Raw genomic sequence first — 27905 nt, 5'->3', positions numbered from 1 at the left:
TCCCAGTCTGTTCTCACAGTTCGTCTTGCCAGTTTTTCTGGGCCCAAACTCCATTTGAGTTTCCCCACATGAGCCTCCTGGGCTCATCTCTGTCACAACTCCTGTGGTCTTGGGGACTTCCACACAGGAGGCCTTCATACTCTTTGCTGGTTCTCTAAAATGTCTTGAGCGCCTCCCCTTCATTGCAGCCTTGTCCTGTTTTTTATAGGGCAGTCACCTTGATTTCTTCGGGGTATGACTCATTCTGTAATCAGAATAGCCTCAGCCTCCCAGCCACCCTGTTACACTGCCATACTGAGGTTATGTGATTTATGTACCTTAAATGTATGGTTTTATTGATGTGTTATACAACAGCCCCTAGAAGCTGTCTTTAATTAGGATTTCATTTCCGATTACAAATAAATGTGATTATTTATGTGTATACTTGTTATGAGGCATTAAAATACATTTGAAGTACAGGAAATAACTTACCCTGAAAGAAATGGCCCACAGTTTAAGTGATATTTTGTTAATCAAACATGTTTTGGAGGTTCTTCCCTATTAACTGTATCAATGTGTCCCCTTAAATTAATGTTGCAAGTACCAATTTTAGTGTCTGAGAACAAAAAATACCTAAAATGTAAAGATGACACTCAGGAAAGTAAGAAAACTCAGCTAAGAACTGTAAGAAAGGCTAGGAAGAATGATTTATGATTTATTTGTATTACCCCTTGTATGTGAATCAGAAGTAATACAAATACATCCAAATGCCAGAAGAAATCCTACTTATTCCACCTTTCAGTTCCTTTCATCATTATCATGTACAAGTGTATTTATGAAATGTGACTTCAAAATTACTCATGGTATCAGCTCACCGACTCTGATTAGGAAAGTGACCTCTGATGCTTGAATAATATATATTCTATAATTTAAATAATCCCTCAAAATTCAATTTACACCATGTAAATTAACTTCTGGATATGAAAATTGGGTAGATCGTTAGAACTCTTTATGATATTGTACCAATGAAACAAAAATATTTCAACAGCATTTTTAGTTGGATAGGTACCCATTTGCTGAGAAGAGAGTTGGGGAATCTTTCATAATGTATATTTACATCTTATAATAGGACATACTACAGTTACACTTTATTTTTTTTCTATTTCCCTCATATTATTTACTGAAAGTAAAATTTTCAAAAAATATCTTACAGTTTGTCTACATGGGGACATCCAGGAAAGTTAATCTAAATTAATAAACGGTGTGAATTTGAGATTGATTAAACTACATAAATCCAATTTCAAACAGGACTAGACCAAAGAGCATTAACGAGTAGTTAACGCGTGTCAGCAGGGTCTACACAGACACTTAATACAAATAAGTATTAGACTGACCTAGCTACATCGTTCAGCACTGTGAAAACGTTTTAACCCTGTGCAATTTATTTAGGTCAACCTATCCCACACTGTAGATGCAGCTATGTTGACTGAATAGTTCTTCCAATGACCTAGCTACAGCATCTCAGAGAGCTGGATTACCTACACTGATGGAAAACCCTTCCATCAATGCAGGAAGTGTCTACAATACAGTGACACAGCTGCAGCGCCATAGCTATACCGCTGTGATGTAGACATACCCTTAGTATGCGGCAGGCTAGTATGGGGTAGATTCACACGTCTGCTTGTTGAGAACTAAATGTTTGTGTAGACAAGCCCTCAGTCCCATGGAAAGTCAACAGGATTAGATGCTTTTGAAAATGGAGCTTACAGCAGGCTTACATTACAACTACTGCTGAAGCACTGCAGCTGCGCCACTGTAGCAGCATAGTGTAAATGCTTCCTACATTGATGGGAAGGGTTTTTCCAAGAGGCGGCAACTAGGTCAAGGGAAAAATTCTTCTGTCAACCTAGCTGCATCTACTCCAGGAGTTAGATCAATTAACTATGGCCAGAGTGCGAAATTTTTCACAGCCCTGAACAACATAGCTAGGTCAAACTAATTTTTAAGGATCGACCAGATCTGAGACTCCTAAGTCGCTTAAGGCACTTTTGAAAACTTTTACACTGATTGAATTTTAATGATCATTTTCTTTTATTTCCTTTTCCATTTCTCTACAATTTTTTCAAAATAAATTACTATATTTACAGTGGTTCAACTACTGGTAGATATATGTGTTACATTAATCTTTAAGGCCTTGGCTACTTTTTTCCCCAATTCCACCAGTTTCTTCTGCAGCAATTCATTAATTATAACCAGTATTAAGAATATATGATACTTAAGAATACATGTCTTTTGTTCCAAAAAGCACAATGTTTTGTTATATTGTAGTACCAATTGTTATTGTTAACCTTTGTCCTTCGCTGTTGTGTGTGTATATTACTTGTTTTAAATAATAATTATTACACACACACAGCTGTTCCAATTTTGATAAAAAACTCACGCACATGAGTAGTCCCCCTGAATTCAGTAAACCTGTGCCTGGGCAAGTACAGGTGCTAGATATTACCAACCATTCTGTAGAACAGATATCTCATCGGGACTCAGAGTCCCAAGGTAAGGAACTAGCAAGTGAACATTGTATTCAGATGAGATAAAGTGAGGTGGAATTAGAGTGTTCACCTCTAAACTTTAAGGAATGTGGAGGTCATGAGCAGTCAGACAAATAATGAAAGGGCCAACAAAGAGAAGGTCACAATCCATCAGTTAGAGTATACTTGCCTTCAGTCTCCACCATGTGACACTTGCAGAACCAAGTCAAATTGACGGACATTTACAGGAAGTATAACTCTGCTCACAATAGGCTAATGTAACCCATGTATAAAATATAAACAACTATGACAGTTAGAAAAGTTTGCAATTATTTTTCTGCAGTAAATAGCATGTGTTAGCGTGTTCAGATGTGCTGATGCTAGCCACTTACTGATCCGCAGAAATACTGCAGGGCATAATAGGTGATTATCACCCCAAGGCAATGCTCACATATTTTTGAATAAAGACATTCTCTATATTATCAATCAACTAGTTACTTGCTGGAGAGAAAGACAGATATAGAACCAAGAAGCATAATAAAGCACATATCTTTTGTAAACCTACACACAGTCTACAACTTACTTGACACTGGATTCGAAAAGTATGCCTCATTATTTATTATTATCCTTATTGAAAAGTCCTATAGAATTTCTTCAGAAAAGACCATCAAATGTAATAGGAAATGCTGAAATTTCTATATACTTTTTTAAATTACTTTGTAGAATTTCATAGGATTGTATCATTTTCTATTAAATTCTATAAAAATTTTTCTATAGGGTGTTTACAGATCCTTGTAAGTGTACACAGAGTTTTTAGAAAACTCAAAAAGGTTTTTCTTAACTGAGATAGAAAGAGGAGGTTACTCACCTGTGCAGTAACTGACCTTCTTCGAGAGGAGTGTCCCTGTGGGTGCTCCACTCCAGGTGTTGGTGCACCCCGTGTCTTCGCTCGGAGATTTTTACAGTACGTGCACGCGCGGTGCCTACCTCACACACTGAATGTGCCTCAATAATGCGTGTGCACGGCCGGGGTTCCTCACTTCATTGTATACAATGGAGACTGCTCCATACTCCGAAGTAGAGGGAAGGAGGGTGGGTAGTGGAGTACCCACAGGGACACTCATCTCAAAGAACATCAGGTACTGCACATGTGAGTAACCTTCTCCTCTTCTTCGAGAGATGTCCCTGTGGGTGCTCCACTCCAGGTGACTGAAAAGCAGTATCTGCTAAGGAGGTAGGGACTTCAGATCTGGTAAGAAAGCTGTAAACAGCACAGCTCAGCCCATTCGAATGTCAGTCAGGGGTCCCTGAGTAAAAGCATAATGTTTAACAAAGGTATGCTCTGAAGCCCAGCTGGCGGCTTTGCAAATATCTGTGACGTGAATGTTACGTAAGAATGCCACAGATGTTGACACAGATCTGGTGGAGTGTGCTCTTAACAGAAGTTGGAGGATTCATCTTCTTTAATTGGTAGCATAGGCGGATGGAGTCTGCTATCCAATTGGATATTCTCTGGTAGAGATGGATTTGCCTCTGGATCGTTCTGCGATTGCAATGAAAAGTTTAGGGGAAGCGCTAAAGGGCTTAGTCCTATCGAAATAAAAGGACAATGCTCTGTGCATATCGAGTGTGTGCATTACTGATTCAAAAGTGTTCGCATGCGGTTTAGGAAAGAAGGTTGGTAGATGGATAGGTTCATTGAGGTGGAAGGAGGAATGCAGCTTCGGGAGAAATTTAGGATGCGTTCGGAGTGTGACTTTGTCCTTAAAAAATATAGTGTACGGTGGGTCAGCCATAAGTGCGCCAAGTTCTCCTACACATCTGGAAGATGTAATGGCAACTAAAAACACAGTTTTCATGGATAGATGTTGGAGGGAGCATATTGCAAGTGGCTCAAATGGATGGCACATCAAGCATATGCATACCAAGTGTAGGTCCCAGGGTGGAGTGGGTGGTCTAATGTCCGGGTATAGGGTCTGGAGGCCCTTGAGGAACCGCTTTGTGATGCGGTGGGTGAAGATAGTAGTGTCTCTGGTCTTATTGTGAAATGCCGTAATTGCTGCTAGACGTACCTTTATGGAGCTAAAGGAGAGCCCAGATAGTTTAAGTTCTAAAAGACAGTCTAGTATTAGTGAAAGAGGGCGGAAGCAGGAGTGGTTTTGCTTGGCAGAGCACCAGTGAGTGAACCTAGTCCATTTATGGAGATAGGCAGTACGTAAGGATTGTATTCTGCTATGTAATAGTACTCTTTGTACCTATTCAGAGCAGCCTAGGTCCTCATTAGATAACCATTGAGGAGCCATGCTTTGAGGTGCCGCACCGTTACGTTGGGGTGGTGTAATTGACCCCTGCATTGTGATAACAGGTTTGAAAGGGATAGGGAAGTGGAATCGGCGGGCAAACTAACATCCTCATTAAAAATGAGTATCACGCCTGTCTGGGCCATGTACGGGCTTTTAGTATGACCCTAGCCCTCTCCACTCACATTTTTTGTATTACCCTGTGAAGAAGTGGTATCAGAGGGAATGCATATAGGAAATTGTCACTCCATTTGATGGTGAATGCGTCTCCCATTGAGTGCTTTCCTAGGCCTGCTCTGGAACAGAATTCCTGGCATTTTTTGTTGGTAGCAGTTGCAAAAAGATCCAGCTGCGGATAGCCCCATATTTTGAACATGTTGTGTAGGATGGTATCGTTTATCTCCCATTCATGATCTAGGGGGAAAGCTCTGCTGAGCTCGTCCGCGGTGGTGTTTAGTGAACCAGGTAGGTGGGAGGCTGAAATTTGGATATTTTGTGGGAGGCACCAATTCCAAAGTTTCATAGCCTCCGTGCAGAGCGAGTGGGATTGAGCTCCCCCATGTCTGTTTATATAAAACATTCAGGTGATGTTGTTGGTCATGATCCTGATGTGTTGATTCTGGATGTGCGGGAGAAATTGGAAACAGGCGTTGCGGAATGCTCGAAGCTCTAAAAGATTTATGTGCAGTAAGGTTTCTGTAGGGGACCAGAGTCTCTGAGTGGTGTGGTGTTCCATGTGTGTTCCCCAGCCCGTGAGGGAAGCATCCGTTGTAATTATAATGGAGGGGGACTCCTGCGCAGAGGTTGTGTGGAAGAGTCCACCATGTGATTGAGTCCTTAACTTTGGTAGGTATGGACAGAAGTCTGTTTAGGCCGTGCATATTCGGTCTGTAGCCAGTGGTCATCCAACCCTGCAGGCACAGCATGGAGAGGCATGCATTCTTGACCACAAATGTGCAAGAGGCCATATGGCCGAGAAGTTGCAGTCAGTGACCTGCGGGCTGTTTTGCAACTTGGCAACTTTATGGTGTTGAATCTGGAGGATGGGAGAGATGAAAGTCTGGTTGTGGAATCGAGGTGAGCACCTATGAACTCTAGTCGTTGAGTAGGCGTTAATGTGGATTTGTTTTTGTTTATTTGTAGGCCCAGACCCTGGAAGCAGTCGATGGTCATCTGCGTGGCTTGAATGGCCTCCCCGAGAGTCTGTGCCTTGAGCAGGCAATCGTCCAGATAAGGAAAAATTATGACTCCTTTTTTCCACGAGAATCTTGTAAAAGACGCAGGGTGCTATTGAGAGGCCGTCGGGCAGAACCCTGTATTGGTAGTGATTTGAGCCCATAACAAATCTGAGAAAACACCTGTGGGCAGGGTGTACAGTTACATGAAAATAAGCATCCTGCAGGTCGAGGGCTGAGAACCAATCTCGCTGCTCCAATGCTGGAATTATGGTTGTGAGGGTAACCATTTTGAATTTTTGGTTTCTGATGAACTTGTTGAGTCGCCTGAGGTCGAGGATGGGTCGCCATCCCCGACTTTTCTTTTCTGTCAAAAAGCAATGGGAATAAAAACCCTTTCCCATGTGCTGATCGGGAACCGTCTCGACTGCTCCTATTTGCAGAAGATGTTGCACTTCTTGGTGGAGCAAGTGGTCGTGAGACGGGTCCCTGAAGAGGGAGTGAGTGTGGGGTAGGGGAGGCATGGATAGGAAGGGGATGGAATAGGCCAATCGGATGATCTCTAAGGTCCATCCGTCCGTAGTGATGACTTGCCAGTTGTGGTAGAATGGGAGTAAACGGTGACCAAAAGGTTGGATGGGAAGTATAAGCATTGGAGGGGGGGAGGAGGTTTTCTATACCCTCGACGAAGGCTTCAAATCTGCTTATTAGATACAGGGGGTTGGGATGGTGCCTATGTTGTGGGGAGTCATCGCTGATGCCTGGGTCTCTGGCAGTGTTGCTGCTGGTGGTCGTATGGCCTCTGTTGTTGTTGTGTGTAGGCCAGGTATCGTGGGCATTGGTAAGGCTGACACCTGTATTGTCGTCTTCTAGTTGCCGCTGTATGGATGCCTAGGGATCTGAGTGTCGCTCTGGAATCCTTCATGGTGTGCAGCACCTCGTTGGTTTTTGCTGCAAATAACTTCTCGCCATCGAAGGGGAGATCCTCCACGGTGTTTTGTACCTTGCGTGGGAAAGAAGAAGAGGTAAACCATGAAGCCTGACGCATCACTACGGCCTCCACGGTGGACCTGGCAGCTGTGTCCGCAGCATAGAGGGCAGGCTGCAATGCCGTGCAGGAAATAATCTGCCCTTCAGAGACTACTGCTTTGAATTGCTGCCTCTTGTCCTCTGGGACATCATTAATAAAGTCCATGAGCTTTCTGTAATTTCTGTGATCATATTCGGCCAGTAGGGCTGCGTAGTTTGCCACTCTAAATTGTAGCATGGATGATACATATACTTTGCGGCCAAGTAGGTCCATTCTTTTGCTGTCCTTGCCAGAGGGAGTGGATTGGAAATGCTGCTGTTTGTTCTTTTGGTTGGCTGCTTCTACCACCAGTGAATTTGGTGCTGGGCATGAGAAAAGGAATTCTGAGCCCACGGAGGGGACATAGTATTTTCGATCTGCCCTTTTGCAGATAGAGGGTATGGTGGCTGGGATTTGCCACATATTCTTGGCAGGGTCCATAATGGCTCCATTAATAGGTAGGGCCATCTTGGAGGAGGTCGAAGGTTGTAATATGTCGGTCAGCTCATGTTGAGTCTCCAACACCTCATCCAGAGTGATCTTGAGCTCATTAACCACTCCTTTGAAGAGGTCCTAAAAATGAGTAAAATCATCTGCTGTTTCATAGATACCAAGGTCAGAAGGGACCATTATGATCATCTAGTCTGACCTCCTGCACAACGCAGGCCACAGAATCTCACCCACCCACTCCTGCGAAAAACCTCTCACCTATGTCTGAACTACTGAAGTCCTCAAATCGTGGTTTAAAGACTTCAAGGAGCAGAGAATCCTCCAGCAAGTGACCCATGCCCCATGCTACAGAGGAAGGCGAAAAACCTCCAGGGCCTCTTCCAATCTGCCCTGGAGGAAAATTCCTTCCCGATCCCAAATATGATGATCAGCTAAACCCTGAGCGTATGGGCAAGATTCATCAGCCAGATACTACAGAAAATTCTTTCCTGGGTAACTCAGATCCCACCCCATCTAACATCCCATCACAGGCCATTAGGCCTATTTACCATGAATATTTAAAGATCAATTAATTACCAAAATCATGTTATCCCATCATACCATCTCCTCCATAAACTTATCGAGTTTAATCTTAAAGCCAAATAGATCTTTTGCCCCCACTGCTTCCCTTGGAAGGCTATTCCAAAACTTCACTCGTCTGATGGTTAGAAACCTTCGTCTAATTTCAAGTCTAAACTTCCTGGTGGCCAGTTTATATCCATTTGTTCTTGTGTCCACATTGGTACTGAGTAAAAATAATTCCTCTCCCTCTCCGGTATTTATCCCTCTGATATATTTATAGAGAGCAATCATATCTCCCCTCAACCTTCTTTTAGTTAGGCTAAACAAGCCAAGCTCCTTGAATCTCCTTTCATAAGACAGGTTTTCCATTCCTCGGATCATCCTAGTAGCCCTTCTCTGTACCTGTTCCAGTTTGAATTCATCCTTCTTAAACATGGGAGACCAGAACTGCACACAGTATTCCAGGTGAGGTCTCACCAGTGCCTTGTATAATGGTACTAAAACCTCCTTATCTCTGCTGGAAATACCTCTCCTGATGCATCCCAAGACCGCATTAGCTTTTTTCACGGCCATATCACATTGGCGGCTCATAGTCATCCTATGATCAACCAATACTCCAAGGTCCTTCTCCTCCTCCGTTACTTCTAATTGATGCGTCCCCATCAATTAGAAGTAACGGATGAGGTGGATGAGGCTTTCTTCCGGCAACTCACGGAAGCTACTAGATCGCATGCCCTGATTCTCATGGGTGACTTTAATTTTCCTGATATCTGCTGGGAGAGCAATACAGCGGTGCATAGACAATCCAGGAAGTTTTTGGAAAGCGTAGGGGACAATTTCCTGGAGCAAGTGCTAGGGGAGCCAACTAGGGGGGGTGCTTTTCTTGACCTGCTGCTCACAAACCGGGTAGAATTAGTGGGGGAAGCAAAAGTGGATGGGAATCTGGGAGGCAGTGACCATGAGTTGGTTGAGTTCAGGATCCTGATGCAGGGAAGAAAGGTAAGCAGCAGGATACGGACCCTGGACTTCAGGAAAGCAGACTTCGACTCCCTCAGGGAACAGATGGCCAGGATCCCCTGGGGGACTAACATGAAGGGGAAGGGAGTCCAGGAGAGCTGGCTGTATTTCAAGGAATCCCTGTTGAGGTTACAGGGACAAACCATCCCGATGAGTCGAAAGAATAGTAAATATGGCAGGAGACCAGCTTGGCTTAATGGTGAAATCCTAGCGGATCTTAAACATAAAAAAGAAGCTTACAAGAAGTGGAAGGTTGGACATATGACCAGGGAAGAGTATAAAAATATTGCTCGGGCATGTAGGAAAGATATCAGGAGGGCCAAATCGCACCTGGAGCTGCAGCTAGCAAGAGATGTCAAGAGTAACAAGAAGGGTTTCTTCAGGTATGTTGGCAACAAGAAGAAAGCCAAGGAAAGTGTGGGCCCCTTACTGAATGAGGGAGGCAACCTAGTGACAGAGGATGTGGAAAAAGCTAATGTACTCAATGCTTTTTTTGCCTCTGTTTTCACTAACAAGGTCAGCTCCCAGACTGCTGCGCTGGGCATCACAGAATGGGGAAGAGATGGCCAGCCCTCTGTGGAGATAGAGGTGGTTAGGGACTATTTAGAAAAGCTGGACGTGCACAAGTCCATGGGGCCGGACGAGTTACATCCGAGAGTGCTGAAGGAATTGGCGGCTGTGATTGCAGAGCCCTTGGCCATTATCTTTGAAAACTCGTGGCGAACGGGGGAAGTCCCGGATGACTGGAAAAAGGCTAATGTAGTGCCAATCTTTAAAAAAGGGAAGAAGGAGGATCCTGGGAACTACAGGCCAGTCAGCCTCACCTCAGTCCCTGGAAAAATCATGGAGCAGGTCCTCAAAGAATCAATCCTGAAGCACTTACATGAGAGGAAAGTGATCAGGAACAGTCAGCATGGATTCACCAAGGGAAGGTCATGCCTGACTAATCTAATCGCCTTTTATGATGAGATTACTGGTTCTGTGGATGAAGGGAAAGCAGTGGATGTATTGTTTCTTGACTTTAGCAAAGCTTTTGACACGGTCTCCCACAGTATTCTTGTCAGCAAGTTAAGGAAGTATGGGCTGGATGAATGCACTATAAGGTGGGTAGAAAGCTGGCTAGATTGTCGGGCTCAACGGGTAGTGATCAATGGCTCCATGTCTAGTTGGCAGCCGGTGTCAAGTGGAGTGCCCCAGGGGTCGGTCCTGGGGCCGGTTTTGTTCAATATCTTCATAAATGATCTGGAGGATGGTGTGGATTGCACTCTCAGCAAATTTGCAGATGATACTAAACTGGGAGGAGTGGTAGATACGCTGGAGGGGAGGGATAGGATACAGAAGGACCTAGACAAATTGGAGGATTGGGCCAAAAGAAATCTGATTAGGTTCAATAAGGATAAGTGCAGGGTCCTGCACTTAGGATGGAAGAATCCAATGCACCGCTACAGACTAGGGACCGAATGGCTAGGCAGCAGTTCTGCGGAAAAGGACCTAGGGGTGACAGTGGACGAGAAGCTGGATATGAGTCAACAGTGTGCCCTTGTTGCCAAGAAGGCCAATGGCATTTTGGGATGTATAAGTAGGGGCATAGCGAGCAGATCGAGGGACGTGATCGTTCCCTTCTATTCGACACTGGTGAGGCCTCATCTGGAGTACTGTGTCCAGTTTTGGGCCCCACACTACAAGAAGGATGTGGATAAATTGGAGAGAGTCCAGCGAAGGGCAACAAAAATGATTAGGGGTCTAGAGCACATGACTTATGAAGAGAGGCTGAGGGAGCTGGGATTGTTTAGTCTGCAGAAGAGAAGAATGAGGGGGGATTTGATAGCTGCTTTCAACTACCTGAAAGGGGGTTCCAAAGAGGATGGCTCTAGACTGTTCTCAATGGTAGCAGATGACAGAACGAGGAGTAATAGTCTCAAGTTGCAATGGGGGAAGTTTAGATTGGATATTAGGAAAAACTTTTTCACTAAGAGGGTGGTGAAACACTGGAATGCGTTACCTAGGGAGGTGGTAGAATCTCCTTCCTTAGAGGTTTTTAAAGTCAGGCTTGACAAAGCCCTGGCTGGGATGATTTAACTGGGAATTGGTCCTGCTTCAAGCAGGGGGTTGGACTAGATGACCTTCTGGGGTCCCTTCCAACCCTGATATTCTATGATTCTATGATCTTATTACTAAAATTCTTGTTATTAATCCCTAAATGCATGACCTTACACTTTTCACTATTAAATTTCATCCTATTACTATTACTCCAGTTTACAAGGTCATCCAGATCCTCCTGTATGATATCCCGGTCCTTCTCTAAATTGGCAATACCTCCCAGCTTTGTACCATCCACAAACTTTATTAGCACACTCCCACTTTTTGTGCAGAGGTCAGTAATATAAAGATTAAATAAGATTGGTCCCAAAACTGATCCTTGAGGAACTCCACTGGTAACCTCCCTCCAGCCTGACAGTTCACCTTTCAGTAGGACCCGTTGTAATCTCCCCTTTAACCAATTCCTTATCCACCTTTCAATTTCCATATTGATCCCCATCTTTTCCAATTTAACTAATAATTCCCCATGTGGCACGGTATCAAACGCCTTACTGAAATCGAGGTAAATTAGATCCACTGGGTTTCCTTTGTCTAAAAAATCTGTTACTTTCTCAAAGAAGGAGATCAGGTTGGTTTGGCATGATCTACCTTTTGTAAAACCATGTTGTATTTTGTCCCATTTACCACTGACTTCAATGTCCTTAACTACTTTCTCCTTCAAAATTTTTCCAAGACCTTGCATACTACAGATGTCAAACTAACAGGCCTGTAGTTACCCGGATCACTTTTTTTCCGTTTCTTAAAAATAAGAACTATGTTAGCAATTCTCCAGTCATACGGTACAACCCCTGAGTTTACAGATTCATTAAAAATTCTTGCTAATGCGCTTGCAATTTCGGGTGCCAATTCCTTTAATATTCTTGGATGAAGATTATCTGGGCCCCCCCCCGATTTAGTCCCATTAAGTTGTCTGAGTTTCGCTTCTACCTCAGATATGGTAATATCTACCTCCATATCCTCATTCCCATTTGTCATGCTACCATTATCCCTAAGATCCTCTTTAGTCTTATTAAAGACTAAGGCAAAGTATTTGTTTAGATATTGGGCCATGCCTAGATTATCCTTGACCTCCACTCCATCCTCAGTGTTTAGCAGTCTCACTTCTTCTTTCTTTGTTTTCTTCCTATTCATATGGCTATAGAACCTTTTACTATTGGTTTTAATTCCCTTTGCAAGGTCCAACTCTACTTGACTTTTAGCCTGTCTCACTTTATCCCTACATGTTCTGACCTCAAATAAGGTAGCTTTCCTTGCTGATCCCTCCCATCTTCCACTCCCTGTATGCTTTCTGCTTTTTCTTAATCATCTCTCTGAGATGCTTGCTCATCCAGCTTGGTCTACAACACCTGCCTATGAATCTTTTCCCCTTTCTTGGGATGCCGGCTTCTAATAGCTTCTGCAGCTTTGATTTAAAGTAATCCCAGGCCTCCTCTACCTTTAGATCCATAAGTTCTTCAGTCCAATCCACTTCCCTAACTAATTTCCTTAATTTTTGAAAGTCAGCCCTTTTGAAATCAAAAACCCTAGCTGCAGATTTATTTTTATTAATCCTTCCGTTCAGTTTGAACTGAATTAGCTCATGATCACTTGAGCCAAGATTATCCCCTACAACCATTTCCTCTATGAGGTCCTCATTACTCACCAAAACCAAATCTAAAATGGCATCCCCTCTAGTTGGTTCAGCAACTACTTGATGAAGGAATCCATCAGCTATCGCATCTAGGAAAATCTGAGCCCTATTATTATTACTAGCACTCGTCCTACAGTCTATATCTGGGAAGTTAAAGTCTCCCATGATCACGCAGTTTCCATTAGTATTTACTTTATTTAAAACATTAAAAAGGGCTCTATCCATATCCAAATTAGATCCCAGAGGCCTATAGCACACCCCAAGCACTATGCCAGGGGAGGCTCTAATAGTTTTCTTCCCCAATGTAATTTTTGCCCAGACGGACTCTGTCTTATCCATTCCATCGCTTCTTATTTCTTTACATTCTACCTCATCATTGATATACAATGCTACTCCACCACCTTTACCTTTATTTCGGTCTTTCCTAAACAGCACATACCCTTCAATACCTGTAGTCCAGTCATGACTACTATTCCACCATGTTTCTGTTATCCCTATAATATCTGGTTTCACTTCCTGCACCAGTAGCTCTAGTTCCTCCATTTTGTTACCTAGGCTCCTTGCATTGGTGTACAAACATCTTAATTTTTGCTGTTTGGCCTTGCTCACATTCTGTACCCTATTAGGCACGGTCATGCTACAGCCAGTATAACCTATTAGACTGGTATCCACACTGCCCTTCCTCCTTATACACATTCTCCTACCCACGGCTGTATCCTTTCTTACTTTGTTTTCTTCCCTCTCAATGCTAAAATCTGGCGTGGAGATTACCTGGACATCTCCCAACCATCTCCCCCAAATTCCTAGTTTAAAGCTCTCTTAATCAGTTGTGCCAGCCTCCATCCTAGAAGTCTATTTCCTTCCCTACTCAGATGAAGTCCATCCCAAGAGAACTGTCCTCTGTCCATGAATGTCTCCCAGTGGCCATACATCCCAAAGCTCTCCTTATAGCACCATTGCCTAAGACATCCGTTGATAGTCATAATCTTGTCACACCTTTGTTGCCTTTCTCTAGGAACAGGCAGAATCCCACTAAAGATTACCTGAGCTTCGATTTCCTTAAACATCTTCCCCAGCCTAGCATAGTCTCCCTCAATACTTTCCAGCGAGAATCTAGCCGTATCATTTGTTCCCACATGAAGGATAATTAGGGGATTCTTTCCAGCTCCCTTTAGGATCCTTTTCAACCTCAGGTCTACATCCCGTATCTTAGCACCTGGAAGACAGCATACCCTTCTATTCTCTAAATCAGCTCTGGTTACAGGCCTGTCTATTCTTGTCAGTAAAGAGTCCCCGATCACATAGACCGGCCTTTTCCTGGTGATGGTGCTGTGGCCCCTGTTCCCTCTGGCTGCAAGTTCTGTCCATTCCTATTCTTCCTTGCAATCCTCTTCAACCCATCCTGTATCCTCCTAGGGCTCATATTTGGTGTCGTCTCCATTGACTCTTCCCCTTTTCCTATAGGACTAGCCGCTCTTCTCTTCTTCCTTGCCCTTCCACCTTCAGTGATGACCTGCTGAGCCCCTTCTTCATTTTCCAACTCTGCAAACCTGTTCTTGAGCTCTATTTCTCCTTCACTAGCCCGTCTTTTCCTCTGCCTGGTTCTTTAGTCACATGCTTCCACTGACCACTTTCGTCACCCAGTCTCCCCTCAGAATTCCTCAGTCCTGCTTCCAATTGCAAGTCTGAGCTTTTCCCTTCAGATACCTCATGTCTTGCTCCATAATCTGCTCAAACCCCTTCCTAAACTCAACCAGACTTTCCACCTGCATCTCCAAACCTCGGATCTTTTCCTCCATCAGCTCTATCAGATGGTATTTCATGCAGACAAAACTATTACCAGGTACCCCCTCCAGGATCATGGAGCTTCCGCAGCTTCCACATCCAGTCATCTTCATTGTGACTTCCACGATATGAGTCACTCCCACTGCTGCCTCTGTATCTGTCATAGCCTTCCCACCTAAATCCTGTTACTCTAGGAAACACAAACCACACCAAAACACCACCACCCACAGCAAAACCAACCCCCAAACAAGCACCGCAATACAAACTAACTCCCACTCAAACTCCCCTGTTTACAGCTCTGTTTGCTGGCTTCTGTGTCGCTACAGCTGTCTGTGCCGCTGCCTGACTGGCTGGCTACCTTTATAGGACCCTTAGTCAGAGAAGCCCCGCCCCCTAACCAGGACTCAGCTTCTCTCCCTAGTGAGGTGGATGAATTATTATTATTTGGGGAGGGTTCAAGTGCCTCCTTGTCTGCATGCACCGTTGCAGGTTGCCCCTGTCCATCCGTCGCAGAAGTGTGGACGGGTACAGGAGGAGATCTAATGTTGCCTCTGCGTGGGCTGTATAGCTACTGTAGTGCCTGCTGCAGGAATGCCAGGGGTTCCAATAATGCCATTGTCTGGAGAAGGTTATGGGTGGTCACATCCACAGGTGTCCATATCAGGGTGGTAAATCCCCAGAATATGAGGACCTTGGTCCCATGCTAGCAGGAGCGTGAAGGGGGAAGAATGGTATGGTGAAAAAACTCCCTCCACTTAGTCATCCTCATCACTAGAAAAGTGAGAAGGAATAGGGGATAGCTGTTGGTGCTGTGCAGATGGTCCCAGAGAGACATCGGTACCAAGTAATGAGGAATCTGGAGTTGGCGAGATTAGCAAATCGCTGGAATGAATAAATTATGGTGCCGAGGTAAAAGGAGCCAGAATATATAGCACTGGGTGTGGCAGCGGTGCCATACGGTTGGCTGGTGCTGAGCAGTGCAGCGCTGTATGCGGAGTCATAGGTGATTGAGGTGTCGGTGCCAGGACAGCAACCGTACTTGTGTGTGGCACAGGCAGACTCAGCTGAGTAGGCACCGAGTCCTTTGCGGTGCTGTGCGGTGCCATATAAGAAGAGGCAGGCAACTTTAAGTCCGTAGCTGCGGCACCAGAGCACTGCGTACCAGCAGCAGCTGGGATACGGATGGTGCCAGGGATGCAGCGTATGTGCTGAATTGCAGAGCAGTCGGCACTGATGAGACAGACCTGGTCTCTGTGAAGTGATGAAGCTGGCCCTTTTTCTGTTGTTTTCTTGTCCTTAGTGGACTTAGGAGGGCTCTGTCTTAAGTAGGACTCCTAACCTGGGTCAGAGGCAGATCTGAGGAACTTCTCCATTAGAATTACCTTGAGTCTCAGTTCTTTCATGCTCTAGCCTTTAGTTTACTGCAGTGGGCACATTTTTGGGGGACTCCCCCAAACAGCGAACACACTGAGAATAGCCATCAGAGATAGGGATGGCCTCTCTGCATGTAGTGCATCTCTTAAAACTTGGCGAGCCAGACACAGTATGAACTGTCTAACTGACAGAAAAAAACTGAAGTAAAAAAATGTTTTGTTTTTTTTTTTAAGAGAAGAAGGGGGAAATTAAACTTATCTGACTTAAAAAAACTAGATAAACCATAAAAAAAGACTAACTATCTAAAGTGAGAAATAACTGAGCAAGACGGCTGAGCTCCGTTTCAGGCCGGGGATGGTAGAGAAGGAACTGAGGAGCCCGGGCTGTGCGTGCGTCATTGAAGCATGTTTGGCAGGCACCGCACATGCGTGGACCGTGCGAGTACTGCTGTAAAAATCTTCAAGCGGAGGCGCCGGGGCACACCAACACTTGGAGTGGAGCACCCACAGGGACATCTCTCAAAGAAGAAGTTTGGGTTTTTAGTTAGAACATGTCAGCTAGCACATTCTTTAACTAAAGAATTCTAAAGCTCTAGTTTAAACAATGCAAGTTGTACTTTAGCTAGTTGGTTGATGTGAAGCCAAACTGAAGTACAACTTGCATTGTCTAGACTAGCGCTTTAACACATTAGTTAGAATGCGCTAGCTAAAGTATTTGTTTAAAAAAATCTTTTACCCTATTCAAGAAAAATCCAAGGAGACATGAGGCTAGATTTTTAAAGGTCAATGGGAGTAGGCAACTAAATACCTTTAAAAATCTGGCTCACGGTTCCTACCTTAAGGAGCTTCCAGCCTAGCAGAAAAATGTAACAACACAATATAGCTACGCAATTCAGATGCAAAAATGTATATGCTCTCAGTGACAGCAACACAGAAAAGTTTTGTGAAATAAACAAGTTCTGGAGAAGAGAAAAGGTGTTCCACACACAGGAAGTGGGAGGCTGTCCCATGCAGAGGAGATGGTATGAAAGCAGGCACAAAGCTGACAGTAGGAGGTAACAAAGGCTGCATTTAGAAGGGAAGCTGAGAGCAGAGAGATAGAGGGATGGAACTATACCAAGTCTTGAGTGTGAAGACAAGAAACTTAAAGTTCATGTGGAAGTAGAACAAGCCAGTGAAGGGAAATGAGAGGGGAAACGACAAAGGGATTATGCAGACAAATGGCAGCAGTGAAACCTTTTTAGTAGCATTGTTTTAGATACACTGGGGCAAAAACAGGCAGGCTAAATTTAAACACTGTTTGAAACTAGGTTGATGGGGAAGCAATCTGATCCAAACTGATTCTTCATTTAGATGGTCCAATGTATTGGACTACTGATGTCTCATCCATCATTCCAGTGTCTCCAAAGGAAACAGAGAGGACCTCCACAGCTTCACTTTTGAAGACTAAGCATGTAAATTGTTGATAAGTCATTATAGATCAATCATTTGTTGTTATATATGGTTGATATGTAACCAGTCATTATATATCAACCCTTTGTTGTAGATTTTGAATTATTTTGATTTGTGAGTTTAAAGTTTTTTGCCTTTTTTATTGTTTGCATATGAAAAAAGTATAAAGAATATATCATATTCCCCCGCATCCTTTTTCTGTATGTCTGTGATGGAGGTGGAAAGTAGGGGTGCAAAAGGAAAAAGAGAATAGTAGCTACAACTTCCAGTCTCCACAACCCACTTGGTAAATTTTCAGACAAACACCTTTCTGTTTACTCCCATGTTTGGGAGAAGCTCCCTGTAAACATCTGCAAAGCTACCTCATCATCTTCCTTCAAATCCTTTCTTAAAACTCTTCTTTGCTCTGATGCCTACAATAAACTAGACAACAGTCAGGTCCTTGTGTGCTGAGACTACTGCCTATCATGTTTACCAGTATTGTCTCATTGTTTCCTTGTACTCTTTCGTCTGTCTGTAGACGGTAAGTTCTCTGGGGCAGAGAATGTCTTTTGTTCTGTTTGTACAGCACCAAGCACACTTGGATCCTGGTGTCTGACTAGGGCTCTTATGCATTACAGTAATACAAATAATAAACAATAATAAATAAAACTTCAGGAATATGAGATGCGAACATTTAAAAGCTCAGCAGTGAAAATAAAGATGACATTGAAAAAAAGAAATCATGTAAAGTGACATTCTTACCTATGCAGCTGTAAATATTCTCTGGGTCTATTTAACAGGTGAAGGAATCGGTCAACAATCTTGTTTTTTCCCACGCCCTGAAATAACGTATATTAAAAAAATTACAGACAAAGAAGAGTACTTTAATATCCAAGAATTGTCTAGAGAATAAGGTCAGAATTCCTTTACTATCTAGTAGAATCTCACACAAGATACAAAAGTTTTGATCACAATTACGATACTATATTATTAGGTTTACACCAATGTTTAGTTTGAAAAAGAAAAGTCATATTCTTTGTAACTGCATATTTTGTCTGTCCTACTAGATTTTAATATATATATAAAGTGGTATAGCATGGAATATATACATTGCACAAGGAATAGCTACATAGAAATAGATGTGCAGAAATTTTCATATTACCAGTTGTACACTCCCTCTTAGAAATACGATGATAAGTTTTGTAGTTCTTATTTCTACATGCTTTATTTCATATTCAGCGCAACTGGTTTAATAACAGAGCACACTAACGTGAAGTACCCAAAGCAAAGGAGAAAGTGAGCAGCAAATACAGAATACAAATATAATCTACAACCATACTTTGTCTAATAGTGTTACCAGTATTTGGATGACTGAAATCTACATCTCCTTTTAACTAATTTCTAGTACTCTAGTACCTTTAATTCCCAGCATTTGACAGAAGTACAATAGGGGTGCGGATGGTGGGCTTACACTAAATACAAATGCAAAGTAGTAAACTTGGTAGTCAGGGGAAACATCTAGGAGCAATTGGCTGTGGTTAGAGCAGGGGTGGCCAAGCTGTGGCTCCGGAGCCACATGTGGCTCTTCAGAAGTTAATATGCGGCTCCCTGTATAGGCACTGACTTTGGGACTGGAGTTACAGGCGCCAACCTTCGAATGTGCCGGGGGGTGCTCACTGCTCAATCCCTGGCTCTGCCACAGGCTTGCCCCACTACACCCCTTCCCACCCCCTCCCCCTCACCTGAGCCTGCCATGCCCTTGCTCCTTCCCCTCCGCCCCACAAGCCTAATGCAAGCCATGAAACTGCTGATTGGGAGGTGCAGGGAGAGGCACTGATCTGCGGGGCTGCCGGTGGGCGGGAGGCACTGGGAGTGAGGGGATGCTGAATTACTGAGGTTCTTTGGCAATGTACATTGGTAAATTCTGGCTCCTTCTCAGGCTCAGGTTGGCCACCCCTGGGTTAGAGCATTGCCTTTTGTTCAATATCATGTACAATATTTTCTAACCCTGTTCTACTGAAATCAGTGGCAAAAGCCCCAAGTCCACAAACTGAAGTTATGGCTCATGCTGATCCATTGTTTCTTTTAGACTATCAGATAACAGTGGAGGGCAGTGATAACTTTCTCCATCTATCAATCAGAGGGTGAAACAATTCCTCTCTTACACAGACCATAGCATAATGGTTGCAAGATTGATAGATAGGAAAGATAGTAGAGTTGTCAGTCAGAGAAAAGAAACAAAGGAAAGAGATGAGGAGGAATGATAAGTTCACTATTTTGGAAAATATGGAGATTGTGATGAGACATCTAAGATACTTAAAGAGACATTTGAAAATGTAAGACTGAACAAAGAAATAGAGAAGTAGATTTGAGAATCATTCACATAAATGTAGCAGTTGAAATCATGGAAGCATATAAGGTTGCCGAGAGAACAGAGAAGAAAAAAAAAGCTGGTGACCAAACAGAACCACAATGTATGCTTACAGTGAGCTGAGTACGAAACTGGTTGAAAGACCACACTCAAAGAGTAGTTATCAATGGTTTGCTGTCAAACTGGGAGGATATATCTGGTAGGGTCCTGCAGGGATCAGTCCTGGGTCTGGCACTATTCAATATTTTCTGAATGACTTGGATAATGGAGTGGAGAATATGCTTATAAAATTTGCCGATGACACTAAGCTGGGAGAGGTTGCAAGAACTTTGAAGAACAGGATTAGAATTCAAAAGGATCTTGACATATTGGAGAATTGTTCTGAAATCAATACGTTGAAATTCAATAAAGACAAATGCAAAGTACTTCACTTAGGAAGGAAAAATTAAATGCGCAGCTACAAAATGAGAAATAAAGGGCGAGGTAGCTGAAAAGGATGCAAGGATTATAGCACATTACAAATTGAATATGAGTCAACAATGTGATGCTGTTGTGAAAAAGGTTAATATCTTTCTGGGGTGCATTAATAGGAGTGTCCTATATAAGATACGGGAGGTAAAAGGTCCTGCTCTATTTGGCACTGGTGAGGCCTCCGATAGAGTACTGTATCCATTTTTGGGTACCACGCTTCAGGAAAGATGTGGACAAACCTCAAAGAGTCCAGAACAAAGCAACAAAAAAAGAGGACTGGTTTAAAAAATCTTGACCTATCTTTGACCTAAAGGTTAAAAAAAACTGGGCATGTTTAGTCTTGAGAAAAGACAACTGATGTGTTAAGGGCTGTTATAAAGAGGACTGTGACCAATTGTTCTCCATGTCCACTGAAAACAGGACAAGTAGTAATAGTCTTAATCTGCAGCCAGGGAGATTTAGGGTAGATACTAGGAAAAACTTTCTAACTATAAGGGTAGTTAAGCTCTGGAATAGGTTTCCAAGGGAGGTTGTGGAATCCCCATCATTGGGGGATTCTCCACAATGTTAAAAACTGGTTAGACAATCATCTGTTAGGGATGGTCTAGGTGTACTTGGTCTTTCCTCAGAGCAGGAGACTAGACTTGATGACTTTTCACAGTCCCTTCCACCTCTACATTTCTATGATACCTCTATATTTCACACGTTAGGTTATACTACATAAATAAGTCCACCTTTTCATGATTTCTTGACATCAGAATCTCCCAATGGAGTCATAGCTTTATATACAAATGTGATGGGGACATAAGATATGCTTCGTATTACTGACATTTCTATTTTCAATAATTGCCAATATCCTGTAATCACATGCTTGAAGAATTATTGGACTTTTAAAATTCTCCAGTATTTGGAACAAGACATAATATAGCGAAATCATAAGTTCTTCTACAAAGTCAAAGAACACACATTTTATCAGGTAGAAATAAAACATAGCTGGAAAACTGTAATATCACATATGGAGATGGTTACACAGCCATACACTACTGTTACTTAAGCTATGAGATTTTTAAAACCATAAATGGGCTGATGTACTGAAATGTTCCACCTAGTTTCAGCACAGCTACACAGAAGGAGAACTGCATAATGCACTTTTTTAAAAGACCGTCAAAAACTATGGCAGATGGTTACAGTCAGTATTGTGTGCCAATTCCTAGTACAGTCCATGCCTAATTCTCTGCAGAATGGGACTCGAGCCAACTATAGCAAAAAGCAAGCTGCAGCGAGACAGATCAACATACAGAATCAGTACAGAACACATCAAATATCAAACAAATTGGATACTCTATTATAAGAAGAAAGATTCTTTGGCTTTCATCTGTATTGAGAGAGAAAGCATGATTTATCTGTTTGTTTGTAATACTGCCTTAGGAACTAGGGTGACCAGACATCCCGATAAAATCAGGACTGTCCCGATATTGAGCAGTTTGTCCTGCATCCCGACCGAAGTACGGTCGGGACGTCATTTGTCCCGATATTTTGTTTCGAGCACGTCTTTTTTTTTTTTTTTTTTTTTAAACTTAGGCGGTGCTGACAGGCAGGGGGAGCGCTTTTTCAATTGTTACACTCACCCGGCACGTCCAGGTCTTCGACGGCACTTCGGCGGCAGGTACTTCTTTCTTCGCTGGCAAGATTTATTTCCCACCGCCTAAGGTGCCAGGTAAGTGCAACAATAGAAAAGGCGCTCCCCCTGCGGCGGTCCCGATATTTTGTATTTAGTATCTGGTCACCCTACTTAGGAACTCACACATACTCAATTTAGATATTTCCCAACTATTAAACAATTTTGTGGTTTTTTTTCCCTCATCTCTCTAATGTAAGAGAGGACAACATGGCTGCCTCTTGTTTACTTCTTTCTAAGTTATCATTGCCAATGATGAGAGTAAGAATACGCCTAGCTTCCAAAAGAATGTTCAGATGCTAAATGGGTACTGTAAAGCACCAAGGAATGGAGTGAGCAGTACTAACACCACGACAGGTGAAATCCTGCCCCCTTGAAGTCAATGGGTGTTTTGCCATTGACTCCAGTAGAGCCAAGATTTCACCTTAGACATTTTTTGTGTGTTTCATCAAATACAGCCCCTTTTTTGTTGTAGCTTTATTTTCAATCAGTGAGAATGATGTATTTTTAAAATATGCATATAATATTTAGAAACAGGCATTCCCCACTAGATCGTAACGATTATAAAAATGTTAAGGTTGGTCAACTTTTAAACTTAGCTGCTTGAAGGAGTACAGTATGTGCCTACACAGATATTGTGGTGTACCTCACAAAATCCTTGACTGGCAAAAATGGTTAGGGAATCAGAGTCAAAGCTCTTTCATTCTATTCCTGACTGTCCCACAGACTCACACTGTGACAAGTCACCACCTCTGTTTGCCTCAGATTTTCATATCTATAAAATGGGAATACCTCACCAGAGTCCTTCAGTGATTAAAACAGTGTTTGTAAATCAGCTCTCTGGATGCAAAAGCTTCATGTATTGTTATTATTAAGAACAATCTTCCAGCAAGAGGGAATGATTTAATAAAACACTTGGGACAGATCCAGGCCTATTATAAGGCTCCATTGTGCCATCAAGAGACCACTACCGCCAGCTTAACTGACTTCCTGAGGAAATCCTAACTGACAAAGAGCCAGCTGGCTCTACACAACTCTAACCTGGCCTCCATGGTATAAAGAATGTGTTGGGACGTGGGCAAGGAAAAGAAATACTGCAGCACGTTGGAACAGCCTCTTAGGAAAAGTTACCAGTGGACCCAAGTTAGAATAACCCTGAAACAAGCCTGTGGTAGCTGTGGAGATCGAGGAGCATAAGGATGGCATAAAGCCACCCTCCTTGAGTCTTGTACTAAAGTGTCAAGAATAAAGCTCTCTCTCTTATATATACACTGATATCTAGAGTAATGAGCAATTTAACTATACACTTCATATAAAAAGGCTGAAAATATTGGGTTGTTCTATGGGCAGACTGAGGTAACAAATAATTCCTTCAATCTCATGTAACTCGCCCCCATGGATCAGCCAGATTTAACATCACCACCCACAAGGAACATGACTAATCAGCTTATCAGAAGCACAAGAACAATAAATTAGTTCTTTTCTGAGATATCTGCATAGCACTTCTGTATGAAATATTTCCGCTATATAAGCTTAAAGATATGCATTAATCAAAAAATACAGAAATATGCAAATCAGGATGAATAAATAACAGTTGTATTGAAGTTTTGGCTAAGCCAAATAAAAATATCTGAGAAAAGCAAGTGTTAGTACATTTTTTTATTCTGACAGAAATATAGCATACTTGAGCTATATAGCAAATATAGCACACCTTTATGTTAATAGCAAGGCCTTCTTTGAGGTGGTACATTCTTCCTTTGTAGAGGAAGCTGCACACCTTCACAGGCAATAGATTGAAGAAAAAAAAAGTCCTTTAAATTGCTCCATGTAGCAGAGCACAGCTGGCCCTCCTGGCTCCTGCCTCTGATAAAGTCACTCAGTGAGCCTCTGGTTCTGAAACCACTGGTGCTTTTATTTACAAGTCTGTGTTCCCACCTCCTTCTCACCATACAATGTACACAGCTCTGGGTTCCTTGTGTCTGAACCCAAGAGGGAAGGGCTTTCTCCCTGCCTGCACTTCCTCGCTCTCCTCCATCCCACCACCCAGGCTTCCTTCTTCCCAGCCTCTTATATAGCCCTGGGCTAATTGGGCTCTCAGTCCCTAATTAGGACAGGCTCTTTCCAGCTAGCTTCACTTTATTCACTTAAATGGTGTGGCAGGGGGCTGATTCTGCAGTCTCTCTGCTCAGCACCCTGTCACACTCCACAAAACAGGTAAACAATATACATTTGCTATTCTGAGTTTTGTTCAGTGTTACATGCCATTATGGTACTCCTGGTTTCTCCACAAGTGTGTATGTAATTAGATTGGAAGAAGAATATTATCTTTGAAGGAAACATGGTCAAGTTTTCTATAGAACACGGCCTTTGAAATACCTTAAGGAGTCAAGCATTTGTTTTATTAATTTCCTCACACTAAAATTTATTTCTAGTAAGAGCATGTGCGTCTGGTGGTCATTAACAGGGAATAGCACTGGTGAGCAGGGCTGGTGTGGAATGTTCTCCAATGCATCTCGGAGTCCCACTCCTCAGTCACATACAGCAGCTGAACTGCTCTAACTCATGCTGTGGTTTTCTGTCCTCTTTATGAGCAGATTAATGAAGAGGATACCCATAATTTTGGGAATACCCACCTAACCACCCCATTTCCTTCTGGCCATGCCCCTTTTCTCCATTATGCTACCCGCTGTGCTGCACAGTGGTATGGACTGCATTACAGACAGTCTATGCAGGCAGAGAACTGCGTAAGTGCACTGTACATCACGGGCAGTGTGCTTAGTCAAGCAAAGTGGTATAAACTGACTATAGAATACATGAGTCTGGCCATCTACTTTGAAACTTCAGTTACATGAACTGTGAATAATCTGAACAAGACACTATAGGACAGATAAGATTTAAAACATGACTACTCTGCTTTTGCTATGAAGTGGTAAAGAACGTTTTGTAGATTGCAAGGGTAACACTGCCCTCAAGCCAGGGCAGAACCACTGCTGTTGATGCCAGTTGCACCTAACCTGACACAAGAAGATTATCATACAACCATTCTGTTTTAGTTACTAGTAGATGTCCTGACAGAGGTGAACTTTAAGGAGGCATTTGAATTTGGAAAATAAAGTGTCCTTGTGGACCAAAACAGATATAGATTGTTATGAAGCATTTCTGTATATTTATTAAGCCTTCAAAGAAGGCGTCTTAGGGATCAACAGACACTAAGGCTATGTCTACACTGCAATTTTGTCCATCAGGGGTGTGAAAAAAAACCCACACCCCCGACCAGCAAAGGTTTTACTGACGAAAAGCAACGGTGTGGACAATGCTTTGTCAGTGGAGATGCTCTCCTGCCGACAAAGATACTGCCACTCCTTGTGGGGAAGGGGAGGTTCATTTTGCTGGCAGGAGAGCTCTCTCCTACCAGCAAAGAGCGGCTACATGGGAGACCTTACAGTGGCGCCGCTGTAGCAGCACAGCTGTGTTGCTGTAAGATACGCAGTGTAGACACAGCCTAAGCAATGTCTTCAATTATCTGAATAGCTTGTACTGTGCGTGTGTCAAAAAGTGACTATAAAATGGAGTAGTTCAGTCCTCCAACACTAGACTGAATATGTTAGTACTTTAGGATTATGAAATAATGGCGAGCTGAAGCCTTGTGACTTCTTACCTAGGTGTGCGCTTTCTCCCTCCAAAAGGAAAGAAAACACTTGAAACGCTGCAAGTTTTGTTTGGTCGCTTCAGGACTGTTCATATTTGCTTAGACTCCACATTAAGGGCAATGAAATGACAGAAATTGGCACCTCCATTGATATGGCTTCTAAAATCCAACAGTTCTGATAATTTCCTTCCCTGAAAAACTGTTCAGTAAATTTTATACATACAAGCAAACTCAGACATTTGGCAAAACCGTTAGGGGTGTGTGCGTGTGTGTATATGTATATACACGTGCACACACATGCATGCATGCACACATACCATACACAAAATTTTTCATGGACATAATTTCTCTCCCTTCTGCCAAAAATTGGAAATTAGTAAAGACACTGAAGGTCTGGACAGGACCAGATTAAGGTCCCAAGTTGGGATCAGTTGTCTATCCTGCAGGTAGAGTCTGTCAAGACCCTTCAGAAAACGAGGGACCATCAGGTTGGCGAAGACTGAACAGCCAGCTGCTCCTGGATGGAACGCCAAAATGGCCACCAGATGGACCTTGAGAGATGATACTGAGAGGCCCTGTGTTTCAAATGTAGTAGGTAGTCTAAGATAAGAGGTATAGGTGCCCGCATCGGGAGAGTGTGAACTTGAGAACACCAGATTGAGAATCTTTTCCACTTGGCTAGGTAGGTGGCCCTGGTGGAGGGTTTCCTACTGCCAAGTAGGACCTCCCTAACGGCCTCAGAGCACATTAGCTCAGTCAGGTTTAACCATCAAGCTTCCAAGTGGTGAGCTGAAGAGACTTGAGGCTAGGATGATGGAAGTGGTTTTGGGTGATCAGGTCCAGAAGCAGGGGCAACGAGATTGGGGTGTCCACTGATAGCTCCAGGAGCGTGATTTACCAGTGCTGGCAGAGCCAGGTTGACACTACCAGAATGACCGCAGCCCTTTCCCTGTGGATCTTGAGCAGAACCCTGTTGACAAGTGGAAATGGTGGGAATGTGTACAACAGGTGGTCTGTCCAAGGGCGGAGGAACCCATCTGTGAGGGAGCCCGGACTGTGATTCTGGAAGGAACAGAACTGGAGGCATTTTCTGTTGCTCTTTGTGGCAAACAGGTCGATTCGGGGATCTCCACTCCTTTGGAAAATGCTGTTCACCACGTCCGGGTGAATAGACCACTTGTGGTTATGAAAGGATCTGCTAAGATAGTCTGCCAACTCATTCTGAGAACCTGGATGCTATGAATTGAGTGGGCTATAGGGAAGTCCCACAGCTTGAGGGCTTCCCGACACAGGGGAGAAGAACGAGCTCCACCTTGCTTGTTCATATAAAACATTACATTGTGTTGTCCATCATCACCTCTGCTCGTTTCCCTTGCAAGTGCGCCTAGAACGTCTGGCGTGCCAGGTGGACCACTCTCAGCTTCTTGAAGTTGATGTGGAGTGAGAGCTCATCTTGCAACCAGAGACCTTAGGTCTGAAGGTCTCCCAAGTGAGCACCCCACTCCAATGCTGATGCATCTGTCACCAGGGACAGGGAGGGCTGGGGCTTGGTGAAGGGAACTCCCGCGCATACCTTCTGTGGATTGAGCCACCAGTGGAAAGATTCAAGAACTGACACCGGGAGGGTGACCATCTTGTCCAGACTGTCATGCCCTGGCCAACAGTCTGATGCCAGCCAGGCCTGGAAAGGTCTGAGCCTCAGCCTTGCGTGCTGTACCACATACATACATGCTGCCATGTGACCGAGGAGCTTCAAGCAATTCCTCACTGTGGTGGTGGCTTTTGGTGATGAAAATAGGGGAAGAGAGAGGAAACCCAAAGGTCCAAGAACATAAAAAAAGACTTCTCTGATCAAGTTGTACACCTTCCTTTGCAGATAAAAGGAGGATACAGCTCACACATATACACTAACATTATTGATCAGATTCTGTTCTAAGATGCACACCAACCCACTGAAGTCTTTGGGAGATGTGCGTGGGTATCTAAAGGGAAATCACTGTGCACATGCAAAGACAAACTGATCAAAACTGTTAGGTACTGTGACAGCCAGAAGGTAAGAGTCTCCCTGGTATCTAGCAATGAGTCTTAGCTGGCCTGACCAGCTCAGTGTACCACAACTCACTATTGTTATAATCTGTATCTAAAAGGTGTCATGTAAGATATCATATGAGAAATGGCAACATGCTGGTCATTCATATTATTGCATGGTGTATGTATGGGTGATATATGAAAAATTATAAATATGTGATGGAAATATGTTTGCAAAATGTGTTTGGGAAGCAGGGCTTAAGTCACCCAGTCCTAGACAAAGGAATGTGATTCCACCTCCTTGAAG

At 43.3% G+C, this 27905-nt stretch overlaps 1 protein-coding gene across 2 annotated transcripts in view; it reads right to left on the bottom strand.

Moving 5' to 3' along the window:
- The window catches only part of VWA8 (von Willebrand factor A domain containing 8), a 285585-nt gene that overhangs the window by 137639 nt on the left and 120041 nt on the right, over positions 1 to 27905 (bottom strand). For both annotated transcript variants that reach the window (XM_074961437.1, XM_074961449.1), the window contains exon 21: positions 18164 to 18240. In XM_074961437.1, coding sequence (XP_074817538.1) covers positions 18164 to 18240 — 77 coding nt within the window. The remainder of the gene's footprint in view (positions 1 to 18163; positions 18241 to 27905) is intronic.

This window comes from Natator depressus, chromosome 1 (assembly GCF_965152275.1).
Source record: "Natator depressus isolate rNatDep1 chromosome 1, rNatDep2.hap1, whole genome shotgun sequence".
NCBI lineage: Eukaryota > Metazoa > Chordata > Testudines > Cheloniidae > Natator > Natator depressus.
This window is presented reverse-complemented; position numbering and strand designations above follow the sequence as displayed.